This window comes from Ailuropoda melanoleuca, chromosome 10, assembly GCF_002007445.2.
Source record: "Ailuropoda melanoleuca isolate Jingjing chromosome 10, ASM200744v2, whole genome shotgun sequence".
NCBI classification, from domain to species: Eukaryota; Metazoa; Chordata; class Mammalia; order Carnivora; family Ursidae; genus Ailuropoda; species Ailuropoda melanoleuca.
In genome coordinates, this window is record NC_048227.1 from 37,664,425 (window position 1) to 37,678,842 (window position 14,418).

Sequence of the window (14,418 nt, forward strand, 5' to 3'; positions counted from 1 at the left end):
CAAGTGGAAATGAGAGTGAAATGAAGCCTGCTGCCTGGAAGAAAACGTCCACAGAGTAACACGGGAAACGAGGAACAGAGAAGCCACCAGCTGTGCCGCTCTGGGTCCGGGCAGTCCGTCCTCTCAGGCAAGCACTGGCCCGGGCGGAAGTGCCCCCCAGGCCGGCCCCAGACCGCGGGGGGCGACAGACCCCACAGTGAACAGACCCTAAGCAGGAAGTCGTCAGGAGACCAAGGACACTCCATCCGAGTTCTTACGAACCTTAGGTTATAACCACACACTTTCCTTCCTGATCACAATGGAAAGCGGAGCTCACAGCAGGAACGTGGGGGGCGGGGCTTCGCAAATCTGTGGGAATCATCATCTCAGCCACTGGGTCACATAGGATCTCACAAGGGAAATCAGAAAACACTCGAGCAGAAACCGCGAGCCCAGGGTTCTAGAGCTCACGTGGCGCGGCACCAGCAACGCTGAGGGGGCTANGCAGCTGCGGCACGGGCGACAGCCAGACCCCGACTCCTGCCACGTTCAGGAAGTAGACAAAGCGCACACTCAACCCAAAGCCAGCGGAAGGACAGCATGACACAGACCGGAGCGGAGACCAAATCAGTAAACCCAGCACTGGCTCTTTAAGAGATCAAACTCCAGGGGCGCCTGGGTGGCACAGTCGTGGAGCCTTTGGCTCAGGGCGTGATCCCGGCGTCCTGGGATCGAGCCCCACATCGGGCTCTTCCGCTATGAGCCTGCTTCTTCCTCTCCCACTCCCCCTGCTGTGTTCCCTCTCTCGCTGTCTCTCTGTCAAATAAGTAAATAAAATCTTAAAAAAAAAAAATCAAAATCCACGTGCCTTTAGCTGGACTGACAAAGAATCTACAACACAGTGGAATTCCTAAAATCAGAAATGAAAGCAGGGACACTGCCAGTTCGGCAGAAATGAGAGAATACTACGAGAAATGCACACCGACAAATGGACAGCCCTTGTGAAATGGACACATCCCTAGCAACCCAGCTGACCAGTCCTCCTCACGCATTCCCGAGGCCAGCGTCACCCTGGCACCAAAGTCACGCAGATCCATCACGAATGCAAATGCAGAAAATCCTCCACGGAAACAACAGCAGACGCACCTCCACAGCACAAAAGGACCCTACACGAGTGGGGTTCATCCCCAGGACACGAGCATGGTTCCAACTCCGACGGTCAATATGAGAGAAGCCATTAGCAGAAGGAAGGGGGACCCATGGCCACTCAGCTGTTGGAGAAAGCAGCACCTTACAGACTTCAACCCCTCTCATGACACACAGTCCACAAACAAGGAAAAGCATGAACCTGGCACCACCACGGAGGCCACCGAGGCAGACCCCACGTGCTCATCAGATCCACGCAAGACGGTGGACGTGCACTGTGCCGCACCCCGTTCCGACCCCGCACTGCAAGCTCTAGCCAGAGCAACAGGCAAAACCCAAAGACATCCCAGTTGCAAGGGAAGAGACAAAACTACATTGCCACGATCATGTACGGAGAACACCCGAGAGTCCACAAGTCTGTGTGCAGAGCTGCAAGACACAACCCTAACACCAGGTGCGTTCCCTGCATGGACCACCCAGAAAGGACATGAAACAATTCCAGCTACAAGAGCATCGAAAAGAAAAGAGTAGTGGGAATAAACCAAAAAGGCAAAATACTTGTACAAACTACAGAATGGACTGAAATTAAGTAAGTGAAGTGAAAGGAGAGATGCCACGTTCGCAGATAGGAAAACTTACTCTTAAAATGTGACCTAATTAGGTCACCCTGAGTGACCTAATTCAATCTGTATCAAAATCCCAGTAACGTTTTTTTGTAGAAATAGGAAAACCCATCCTAAAATGAAAACGGAATCTCAACCCCAAATGGGCAAAACTATCTTGTAAAAGAACAAAGTTGAAAAACGTAATCCCTGATTTCAAAATGTGCTTCAAAGCCATAGACTGAAACAGCATGGTGCCGCCGTGCACGCAGTTGGGGCGACAGAGCACAGGGCCCACGAACAGTCCTGAAAAGCCGTTCCTATGATCTGACATCAAGACCATTCAGTGGGGAAAGGGCCATCTGCTCAGTAAATGGTTCCAGGAAACAATATCCAGACGCAGAAGGACGACACTGGAACCTTACTTTACACCGTATACAAAAATAACTCAAAACGGATTTGAGGTTAGCCCTAAATAAAAAGCTTAGTAGAAAAACAGAGGGGAAAATCCTCAGGACACTGGCTTTGGCGATGACTTCTTGGCTATGACCCCAAAGGCGCTCTAAGAAACAGAACCGATGAATGGGACTTGGAAGTCTAGACCATCTGTGCGTCAGACGGCACCATCAAGAGAATGAAAGACACAACCCACAGGATGCAAGAAAATACCTGCAAATCACACCTCCAGTGGGGTAATAAGACCCAGGACACACACAACTCCTGTAACAACACCACCACGTCCCCCAACGACCTCAGTCTAAAATGGGCCAAGGACTGACTCGAGAGTTCTCTGAAGAAGTTCCGTCAATAGTCCCTAGGACACGGAGAGAGTGGTCACCAGGGAAACCACTGAACCCACGACGAGACCTCACTGCACACCCGTGAGGACGGCCGTTCGCACGCACGCGCACGCGGGAAGACAACAGATGTCGGTCAGGATACGGAGGACATCCTGTGGCCGTCACTTTGCAATACATACAAATGCTGAACCACGCGTTGTACGCCTGGAACTAGCTGAATGTTCTAGATCCACTTTACCTCAATTTAAAAAAGGAACGAGCAGCAGGCCCCTCACAGGGAGCGCCAGCAATGGGGAGAGGCAGGCAGACCGGTCCGAGAGCACCCTACAAACGCGCTCACGTGGTCACAGGTGAAGGATGACTGGGAGTCCCTACGGTAAACCCAGAGCAAGTGCACCACGCTGGACACAGTGAGGCACGCGACTCAGGACAACCCCGCTGACCGATGGGAGAGCGCGGACTCCCACGAGTGAACCTAACGGCCCTGAGGGCTCTGACCTCATCTGTGCAGGAAGCAGCAAAGAACATGACCCGGATCGGAGGCCAAGGCCGCCGACACCAGGCCAAGCCTCCCCCCAGGGCGCTCCAGAGCGAGGCTGGCACTGCCGCGGGGGCCGGACCTAGACAACCCCACCCCGGTGTCACGGACCAGAGCGACGGGGACGATGGGGGCCGACCCAGCGGCTGGGAAATCGGCCCACACAAGAAGGCAGTGGGCCCTGAGGATAAGCCCCAGCGGTTTCCTGCCGAAGGTCCCCCCCGGGGAGGACGGCGGCCTCACCGCTCAGAACGGACGGAGGGTAACTGCTGAAAAGCATTTACAGTGTTTTAGGATCAGCCCTTCAACTCTTTGAAGCAAAAATGTGTACTTGACAGAATTCAGCAGGAAGCACCGGGGAGGGGGTCGCTGTGCCACCCGGTCCCGACGGGAGGCTGTGCTGTGCGCGCAGACTGGGTCCGCGCTAGCGCCCCGCCAGGCCCTGGCACGCCGGCGCGACCCCCCCTTTGGGGGGGTGGGATACACTTTCTCGGGTCACATGTTTTCTTCTGCTGCTGCCATTACTGAGCACAAAATGGACACGTGAAGTCATGGAAGTAGGAAGACTTCTGTCTGCTTTGCAGTCAGACGACTATCAAAAGGAAAACCCTCCTTTCCGAACCCCACGACCGCAGTTCGTGTCTGAGAACCAGTCCGTGCACACGGCTCTTGGAGAAGAAAACAGCCCTGGTTTTAGAAACCAAGTCAGTGACATTCCTTTGTATCTGACACTTCGCTTTGTATTAAGTGGTCCTATCATCACTTACTCTCTTTCAGAACTGAAATCTGAGGGGCTCCTGGCCAGCTCAGTGGGAAGAGCTCGCTACTCGGGTTCTCCGGCTGTGAGTCTGAGCCTCACGCTGGGTGTGGTGATTATTAAAAAAGTAAATAAACTTAAAAATACCATTTTTACTTTTGGAAACTACAACTCAGACGAGCTGTTTAACTGCATCAGGGAGAAGGCAGCTGGCTCGCTGTTGCGTGTGCCGTCTTGCTTAGAAGACATTAATGTCTCCAGTATTTTTCCCGCTGTCTCCTGCTGGAAAAGACGGAGACAGGCCCCCGTGGGGCTCTCCCTGCCCCACACCGGGGGTGGTTCTCTCCCTGCTTTGCTAGGACATCAGAGCCCTGGGTGCGGTACAGTCTGGGCAAACGACTGATTATTTTTGGTTTTCCATTCTGAAAACACAAGACCAAGATCAAAGCTCACGTTCTGGAAAACGTGGCAGATGCGTCCGTGAACTCTGGGTTCCGCATCCCACGGGATCCTGTGGGACCTGCCGCCAGCTGTGATCAGTCCTGAGCTGGCCGGCGCTCGGGGTCCGAATGTCCGAGCACACTGCTCACCTGTGTTGCTTTCAGCTCTTTTAAATCCATGATTAACTTACATTCCCTTTTAGAATTAAATTTAATTGCTGAAAGAGATTACTTCTGTCATACTGAATGATGGGAAATTTTTTCATAGAACTTTCCTCAACTGTATTTGTTGTGTTCCTCACATGCTCAAACTAGTGGTTTTTAAAAATTCAGTAAGAAGTCGGAAACTGCGGTGTAACTGTTGTGATTTTGTGCTGATATTCACTTTATTTGAAATGCCAGACTTTACAAAACACCTGGTCTTCATTAGAACCACTGGCTCGCTCCCAGGTCTCTGACCTTTTGAGTTTTGATTTTAATTGTTAGCTTAAAGAAAATCCTTGCACTACATTATTTTCATAAAACTCAAGATTCTCACATTAAAGGTTTTGTTTTGGAAGAAATACTAATGGCTTTTAAAAAGCGAAGTTTCATGAACAGATGAGCTTTTCCCGAGACTGCGCCCCCCGTGGCCCTCGCTGGGCTGCTCCGCACAAGCGTTCAAGTCGCCTGGAAACCCTGACCGAGCCCCCCGCTTACCTCTCCTAAAGCGGCCTTCGGACACCTCGTTTGGAAGCCTGCTTGAGTCACAGTAAAGGACACACACATTTCGGTGGGGAGGAGTGGTAAAAATGAAGAGTTCTGTCTCAATTCCATGAAACTAAGCTTTAAACTATTCTGTAGGAAACTATTTAAGCTGCGTGATGCAAACATGTCAAGCGTCCAGTGGGACCGCTTTTATAAATGTACACGTCACCGCAGGTCGGAACCCTTCAGTCTGCGCGTCAGTTATTCCAGGTGAAAGCGAGCTCTCAGAAAAGACTCGCTCTCTTGAGAACACGCGATTTACAACTTCAGACTGAAGTACAGCAGCGCCCGCGGGACGCACGTTCCCCAAGCTGAAGGCCCGGCTGCACGGAAAGCGCTCGTGCCATTTTCTTCGGCCCGGTACAGAGATTTGGTGTTTGTACTCTCAACATTTTTACAGATCGTACATTTGTTCAATCACATTAGAGCTAGTTTGGGAATAAGTATTTTCTAAAAAGGGGGGCGCTTGGGTGGCTCAGTCGGTGAAGCGTCTGCCTTTGGCTCAGGTCACGATCCCAGGGTCCTGGGATCAAGCCCCATGTGGGGCTCCCATGTAGGGAGCCTGCTTCTCCCTCTGCCTGCTGCTCCCACCTCCACCCCCAGCTCGTGTGCTCTTTCTCTCCCAGATAAACAAAATCTTAAAAAAATATATATATATGTCTATGTATATGTATATGTATATGTATATGTAAGTAAGTAAGGGGTAATCCTGAAAAAGCAGTGTCTTAAGAGTTTCTGAAGTCACCCAGAACAGACCCAGCCCGGGGCACACAGCCCCACGGAGGACCTGCGCCCCCAGCACCAGCTCCCCGCTGCATGCGCGATGCCCAGGGCACCACCGGCTTCAACGGCAGTATTCTCAGACCTTCTTTTTACATCTTTAAAAACAACTATATTAAAAACCTTATTAATCAGTAGGCCAGTAAAGAGTAGGTTTGCTTTCTGAAGGAATGTTCCAATAAGGTGGCCGGAAAGACTATTTTTTTTTTATTTAGATTTTATTTATTTGACAGAGAGAGAGACACCGAGAGAGGGAACACAAGCAGGGGGAGTGGGAGAGGAAGAAGCAGGCTCCCAGCGGAGCAGGGAGCCCAATGCGGGGCTTGGTCCCAGGACCCTGGGATCACACCCTGAGCTGAAGGCAGACGCCCAACGACCGAGCCCCCAGGCGCCCCGGGGAGGGTCTTCCTGCCTAACTTGCGTACACCCTATACTTCTGGGGCACACTTTGCAGGAAAATAGTTTGACCTTTGGTACAATGGTACAATTTACAAATCTTGGAATAACTTAACATTCACCCTGTCCACCTGTTTTGAAAGCCTTTACATTTTTGTTGGGTAATTTTTTTTAAAGATTTTGAGAGAAAACGCACATGTGGGGTGGGGGGGCGCAAAGGAAGGGGGAGAAGCAGACTCCCGCTGAGCAGGGAGCTGTCAGGTGATTTTTCCTAAACCATGAATATAATCTATTAAACCATGTTTATGCTGTCCATTCTGTTTTTTTTTAGTTGGAAAAAATGTTAAAAATATTTATGAAGAACACTTTAAATATTTTTAATCTTAGGAGCACCTGGGTGCCTCAATCGGTTAAACATCCAACTCTTGGTTTCAGCTCAGGTCATGTTCTCATGGTCCTGAGATCGAGCCCCGTGTCGGGCTCTGTGCTGAGTGTGGAGTGTGCTTAAGAGTCTCTCTCTCTGTCCCTCTGCCTCTGCCCCTCCATCTGCTCACTTGCTCTAAAATAAATAAATGAAATGTATTTTTTAATATTAAAAAACAACAACAACGTGCCACAGGGGAGCCCTAAACTGCCTACAAGCTCTGCAGGGCCCCCGAGCCCAGTGCTGCACTCACACATAGGGGGAGGCCTGCAAAGCCAGAGACCCAGCAGGGCCCGTGCGTGGGCTCAGATCTGCCTGAACAGATCACGCTCTTCAAAGCAGCACAGCCGAGCCTGCGTCAAGAACTTACTCCAAAAATAGGAGACGTGTGAGCAGGCAGCCAGTGCGACCCACACCCAAAAGAAAAGGAAAACCATTGCAGGTCAAGCCCCACACAGTGCAGGTGCAGGAAGCAGAAGGGAATTTAAAAGTTATGACATGTTCAAGGGAGTAAAGCCAAACAGTAAGGATAAGCAGAAAATCTCAGCAGTTATGTAGAAAACAGAAAAAAGAACTGAAATTCTAGAAATAAAAAGGTCAAAAATAGTTAGCGATTTAAATCCAGCAATATATAAAACATGCGTACTCATGACCGAGTGGGGTTCATTCCAAGGATACAAGATTGGCTCAACATTCAGAAATGCATGCTAACCACGGTGTAAACAGCCTGAGAAAGCAACTCTCTGATCATCTCCATAGATACAGAAAAGCGTTTGACAAAATTCCCATCCACTTGTGCATGAAAACTCAGCAGGGAGCAGAGGGAACGTCCTCTACCTGACTAAGGGCAGCCGCCACAGCCAACAGAGGGACAAGGAACGAGGAAGGGGACACTGGCTCTCAAACAGCAAAGGAGGCCTGGCCGGTGCAAGAGACAAGAAAAACCAATGAAAGGCACCAGATTGGAAAGGATAAAAAACAACGGTCTGTATTCCAGGTAACGCGAAGAAGAAATGTTAAGCACCACGGGAACACAAATGAACAAAATTCAGAATGTGGGGAACAAATGACCCAGTTTCTTCAATAAAGAAATTTCGAGAAAACAGGGAGGGGAGCTATGGCTTCAGAGACCAGGTCCACGAGGCCGCAACACACAGAGCGGAAACACCGACTCAGACAAAGCAGATGTGAGGCTATTAGCTAAAGCACTGACAGGGTCTTTATTGAAGGAATTCATGCTTTTTTAAAGTGTGGCTACACGCTCAGGACGTGCACGCCAAAAGATTTACAAATGAGCCAAGCTGTGAGAACAGAGCTTCAGGCTGAGGCTGAGTGCCGGGACCTGGGGCCTCAATGTCCTTCCCTCCACTTTCCCACATGCTCCAAACCGGCCCTATCACAGAATTGTTTAAACTCAAGTAAAAATCGGGGCGCCTGGGGGGCTCCGTCAGTAGAGCATCCGACTCTTGATTTCGGCTCAGGTCATAATCTCAGGGTCCTGGCATCGAGCCCCAGGTGGGGCTCCCGGCTCAGTGAGCAGTTTGGTTGAGATTCCCTCCCTCTGCCCCTCCCTCCCCCCCCCACCGGCTCGTAAGCGCTTTCTCTAAAATAAATGAATCTTAAAAAACAAAGAAACAGGGGCGCCTGGGTGGCACAGCGGTTAAGCATCTGCCTTCGGCTCAGGGCGTGATCCCGGCAGTATGGGATCGAGCCCACATCAGGCTTCTCCTCTATGGGCCTGCTTCTTCCTCTCCCACTCCCCCTGCTTGTGTTCCCTCTCTCGCTAGCTGTCTCTATCTCTGTCAAAAATAAATAAAATCTTTAAAAAACAAACTTAAAAGGTTTTAGAGTTAACTGAAAATCAAAAGTGAAAGAGATGCACAGCGGGCACTAGCGCTGAGCACAGGCAGAAACACTTGACCTAAAGTGCTCGTCAAAGTGATTAGTAGACACAGAGGAGCTCAGCCTACACCACAGAGCTCTGACGTCCGTCTCTGGTTGGACACGCCCTAAGATGAACTGCATCAAAACTCAAACTTCACCCACTCGTTTCACAGTTATTAGTAGTATTGTTATTATAACCCCAAAGCTATTTTACATAATTATGGGAGTAAGCCAGTAAATATATTTATGTGATTAAGGAACCCAGCTTTTCAATGTTAGAAAAGGGAGGGAAAAACCCCCAACCCCGTAATACTACATTTCAATTGGAAACTTAAAGTTACATGGACCCTCCAACATAAACACATATATATGTGTGTATGCTTTTTTTTGGGAAATAACAAGACTTAACAAGAAGTTGCAAAGTTTCTAGTCCACGGTCCATGTGGGGTCGCGCACCTCTCCCAAGCGCTTACCCAGCTGTGGCTCAACAGCTCCACCAGGACGCGGACAGAGGCATGTCAGAATCAACCACGGGCCATACTCAAGCTGAGTTTTTACAGGTACTCACCGGTAAAAAAGCACAGTGACAGACAAACAACACGGATGAATCCCTGAAACACGAGGCCAGAAAGAAACCAGACACAGGAACGTATGCTCTGGGACTCCACGTAGCTGGGGGCCAAGCACAGAGGACTCGCTACAGTGACGGACACTAGAGAGGGCGGAGGAGGATTTGGAAAGGAGCACACTCATTTTCTGGGTGACGGAATTGTCCCCCACTGTTTCAGGCAACAAGGACATGGATGTGGTCCATTGTCACACTTCATCAAATTGAATGTGTCAACTATAGCTCAATAAAAGAGTTTCAATATGAGCCGATAATAATCTTCAAAAAGAAACGAGAAAGGAGGGGAGAGGAAGGGGACCATCAGCTAGGAGATGGAGAAGGCCTGAGAGACGTAGAGAGTGGGCAGCACTCTCCTCACCCCTCCGCGTACAGCGTGAGACTCCTGGGCACCGGGGTCACTCAGACCCGGGGAAGCTCGCAGCTTGCATACCAAGGGCAGAAGCAGAAGCCCGTGTCGACGGGGGAGAGACCCTGGCCATGCTGCGCCGCGGCCAAGCACGGCCTCCCACGTGAGGCCACAGGTGGTCCACTGCCTCACTAGGAAGGACCCGTGGCCAGACCGCTGGACCTGACCACCTGGCTGTAATCGAGCATCAGCCTATCTCCCCACGCACAGAGAACACACCAAAGAAAGGAGAACAAGGCAAATGACCTAAACCAGAGCAGTCCAGGAGGTCATTCTGTAAGACAACTGGCCCGGACTCCTCCAAGGTCAAGGTCATGAAAGCTTTTTTTTTTTTTTTTAAAGGGGGTACAGTGTAGAGGGACCTGTTCCAGATTTAAGACTACAGACACCTGGGGCGCCTGGGTGGCACAGCGGTTAAGCGTCTGCCTTCGGCTCAGGGCGTGATCCCGGCGTTCTGGGATCGAGCCCCACATCAGGCTCCTCCTCTGTGAGCCTGCCTCTTCCTCTCCCACTCCCCCTGCTTGTGTTCCCTCTCTCGCTGGCTGTCTCTATCTCTGTCAAATAAATAAATAAAATCTTTAAAAAAAAAAAAAAAGACTACAGACACCTGATGAACCAAATACATGTGTGATCTTTGACTAATCCGGGGGTGGGGTGAGGACAGCTGTTGAGGGCACTGAGACAACTGTTTACATTACACACTTACTGCTAATTTTGGGGGGTGGGGGATCCATACTGGAACTATTTAGGGATAAAGTGTCATAATGTCTGTAACCTAGTTTCAAATGGTTCAACAAAATGGAAATTCACTTTTTTCAAAATAACAGAAGGGAAGACCAGGCAAAAGTGAACTGTTCATGGAGGCGCAGGGTACACTGGTGTTCACGGTGCCATTTCCCCATTTTTCTTTTCAAAACTTTTCATAATAAAAAGCAGGGATAAATCTGTTTAGAGTGAAAGCTCACATCTGTTCCCTCTGATTTCATCCTACCCACCCCCAATCCCTCTTGCTTGGGGGTCCTTGCTGGAGGCCTTTACCTGGCCCCTCTTTTGCTGGACCCCTTTTCCCAGGTATCCCCATCCCCCCTGACTTCCTTTCCTCCTTCAGCTTCTGACCCAAATGTCATTTCTCAGCCTTTTCCTGACTCCCCTATTTAAAATGGCAATCCCAAGGGGCTCCCTGCAGCTCAGTCCCTAGAGCACAGGACTCTTGATTTTGGGGTCACAAGTTTGAGCCCCACACTGAGTGTACAGTTTACTTAATAATAATTAAAAATAAAACAGCAATCCCCAAAGCAACACTCGCCTCTTCACCCACACTATTCTCTGCTTTCCAGACCTACACAGTATTTCTCATCATCAAGCATTTACCTACTTCTTCACTGGCCGGCACACGCTCTCCCCCCATTAGACTGTCACCCCCCGGAGAACACGCTCTCTACGTTTTGCTCATTTCTGCATTCCCACCACAGACCCTAACACACAGTAGTGCTCAATAAAAAAAAAAAAATCACTGGGTTTTTGCTTCCCGGATTTCTCATTTAACCACCCAGGGATTCCACTTCTGGGATCCTGCCTTAGGAAACCACGCACACGGCGCAGAGAGACACAATCCGTAGGAGGGATGTTCTCCACAGCATTGCTTCTAATGGCCAACAAACAACACGTCTGAAGACAAAGGAACGCAGCGCCATCCTATAAAACACCTTATAAGCATCAAGTGAGAAGAGTGAAGGCCGGTGTTCACCACCATGAAGACACGCACTGAGCAACAGCAAATGAGCAAACCTGTGTAGTTCGTGCTCAAAAACAAGCAAAAAATACGCTTTAAAAAACAGCGGCAGAACGCACCAAAACATTAATGCACGTTCTTCCTTTGACACTTACGCACGTAAAAGCATGAAAGACATCTGTGCCAAACTGCTAACGGCGAGCACCTCCACAAAAGGAGTTCAAGGGGTCTAAATCCGGGGTAACTATTCAACGTGTACTGGAACGTTCTGAATAGTAACGCTAGTGCACTCAAACTCTGAAAACCTGCCAAACGACTGCACGAGCCTCCCGGCCCTTTCAGGGCCCCTCCTCCGGGCTGTCCCTGTCCACCCGAGCCGGGAACCCGCGCCGGTCCCCCGCTCCCCTCCCTGGCCGCCCCCCCCCCATGTCCGCGGTCAGGGTCCCGCACTCACCAGACACGGGTGAAGGATCCCTCTTGGGCTGCAGGCGACTGGTCTGGGGCAGGAACGGGTTGTTGAGCCTGCGACAAGCGGTAGGGTCAGGGGGAACCGGGCTCTGAGCTGTCCCTCCGCGCCCCGCCGCGCCCCGCGGGGCCGCTCACCCGAACGCGTTGGGCTCCTCCACCACCTTCATCTTGGCGGCAGCCGCGGGCGCCGGCCCTGCGGGAAACGGGGCGGTGAGGAAGCAGGCGGGAGGCGGGGGGGGCGCATGCGAGGGGCCCCGGGGCGCAGCCACACTAACCGCGCGCCGNCCCCGGGGCGCAGCGACACTAACCGCGCGCCGCGAGCCCGAGCAGCAGCAGGACGCCGGCCAGCCTCGCCGCCATCTCTCCGCAGCGCGCGCGGTCACGTGGACGCCGTCCGGTCACGTGAGCGCCGCCGGGCCGGAAGTGACGCTGGGCGCCTGCGCGGGTACGCGAGGCCGGTGGAGTCAGAGGCGGCCCCCTCGTCGGACCCGGCGCCGCTACCCTGCACGCTGGCCATGTGGGAGCTGGGCCACTGCGACCCCCGGCGCTGCACTGGCCGCAAGCTGGCCCGCCTGGGCCTGGTGCGCTGCCTGCGTCTGGGCCAAAGGTTCGGCGGCGTCGTGCTCAGCCCCGTGGGCTCCCAGTACGTGTCCCCCGCAGACAGGTAGGAGCGGGGGACCGGGTGGGGGGAGTGGGTGGGGTCCCTGCCTATCCTCTGGCCTCTCCCTGAGCCCGGGACCCTGGCGCATCCTTCTTGTTGGGCTCACCGAGGTGTACTTGTCTGGTTTGCCCCCGTTGCCTAGCGCAGGACAGAGAGGTGTCAGTAAACGTTTGTTGAGTGAATAAAGGAGTCTGCTGCAGGAACACACGCTGTTGGGGGCCGAGGAACGATGTTCTTGTATCCCTGGTGAGGTCAGTCTCCAGGGATGGAGTCTCCAGAACCTAGCCCTGCTCTGCTCCTAACAGACAGCTGGTGGCACAGAGTGGGGTCGCTGTCATCGACTGCTCCTGGGCCCGACTGGATGAGACCCCCTTTGGGAAGATGCGAGGGAGCCACTTGCGGCTGCTGCCCTACCTGGTCGCTGCCAACCCTGTGAACTACGGCCGGCCCTGCAAGCTGTCCTGTGTGGAGGCTTTTGCTGCCACCTTCTGCATCCTGGGTGAGCGTCAGCGTGCCACCAAGTCTGGCTACACTGGCAGCGAGCGTTGTTCTTTTGCTGGCACCTCCCAGGAGCAATGTGAGGGTGTGTGGGGCAGTCGAGGTGGACAGGCCAGGATTTCAGCCCCACCTCTGTCGCCTCTCAACTTGCCGTCAGAGAATATATGGTCCCTGTGGAGGCTCAGACAGGTGGCCCCATGAGACATGGGGAGAGGGCTTTTGTGGATGGCAGAGGCGGGCAAGCAGGCTGTCTGGACCGGAGGATGGTGTCTAATGGGGAGTTTCAGGTGTGGGGACAGCATTGAGGGTGCCGGGAACACACATGGGATGGGAGAGAGATTGTCACCATCCTCGGGTTTCCCGTGTCCTCGCTGTCAGGCTTCTCGGACCTTGCTGTCATCTTGCTGCGGAAGTTCAAGTGGGGCAAGGGCTTCCTAGACCTGAACCACCAGCTCCTCGACAAGTACGCAGCCTGCAGCAGCGCTGAAGAGGTGCTGCGGGCCGAGCAGGAGTTCCTGGCCCGCGCCAAGGAGCGCCCCGAGGAGGAGGAAATCGGTGAGGCCTGGCACGGACACAGCCCCCTGGTTGGGAGCCAGGACCCTCCAGGCATGCCTCCTCCTGTTGAGAAGCTGGGTGGTGAGGCCTTCCTGCCCCAGCGTCTGGGAGACTTGGTTGTGCTCTGAGCTTACCTGTAGCTCTCTTTCTTGCTTGCTTCCTCTGTTCAGATCCTTTTGACGTGGATTCTGGGCGAGAGTTTGCAAACCCCAACAGACCAGTGGCTGGCACCCGGTAGGTCCTTGGGCTTCCCAGGGCTCTCCTCTGCCTCTGCCTCGCCCCTCCTGTGGACGGCGTGGGGGGAGGAGCGGTGGATCCCTCAACAGCACGAGGGTTTTGTGACTGTGGAAGAGGGAATGTGGATGTCCCACTGGAGCGGTGTGGTTTGAAGAACCCAGGGAATAGGAGAATCCGTCCTCAGCTGGGGGCTTTTGTGAATGAGTGTGCCCTTAGTGAACACACGTCCCCCTTCCAGGCTGCTTGCAGACGGTGACAGCGACAGTGAGGACGAGCCTGAGGAGCACGGACCTGATGCCGAGGAGAGAGGAGACAGCAGCAGCAGCAGCCCTGAGGAGGCGGGTCCGCGGGAGCAAGGGGCAGAGGCCAGGGCCCCCGCAGAGGTTTGGAAAGAAATCAAGAAACGGCAGAGAGACTAAACGTTCCAGACACATTTATTTTTCATGGCGGAGTGATAAGGAACTGGAGACACAGCAGGACTTGTGGGGACACAGAAGGGCCTGACAGCCTCGGCCCTTGCAGCACTGAGCAGCACCGGACTCTATCCCCATGCTTCCGACAGCTGTACTGTGGGGCCTTCCAGCCCTCCCAGTGAAGCTGCAGGTCAAGGAGACCCCTGTGTGAGCCTGTTTCTTTGCACTTGGCCTGGGGATTGAGGGGGGGGGTTGCTCTCTGTCTCCAGCGAGGCACGGCCTGCCTGGGAAGGGTCTGGACCATGGGGGTGCCAGGAGTGAGGCAGG

The 14,418-nt window shown here is 52.8% G+C and overlaps 1 protein-coding gene and 1 long non-coding RNA gene across 2 annotated transcripts; one reads left to right on the forward strand and one right to left on the reverse strand.

The window, feature by feature from the left end:
- Window positions 1–4,519: 4,519 nt before the first annotated feature.
- Window positions 4,520–9,977, reverse strand: LOC117804203. The gene is made up of 2 exons (XR_004628546.1): window positions 9,917–9,977; window positions 4,520–5,247 (listed from the first exon to the last, which is right to left on the reverse strand). It is a non-coding gene; the product is annotated as an uncharacterized LOC117804203 (long non-coding RNA).
- Window positions 9,978–11,969: 1,992 nt separating this feature from the next.
- TSR3 (TSR3 ribosome maturation factor) lies at window positions 11,970–14,291 on the forward strand. Its single transcript, XM_002920212.4, has 5 exons — window positions 11,970–12,391; window positions 12,694–12,887; window positions 13,265–13,441; window positions 13,612–13,675; window positions 13,917–14,291. Exons 1-5 carry the CDS (start codon window positions 11,970–11,972, stop codon window positions 14,095–14,097), a joined length of 1,038 nt encoding a protein of 345 aa, XP_002920258.4. The 3' UTR covers window positions 14,098–14,291.
- The last annotated feature ends 127 nt before the right edge of the window (window positions 14,292–14,418 follow it).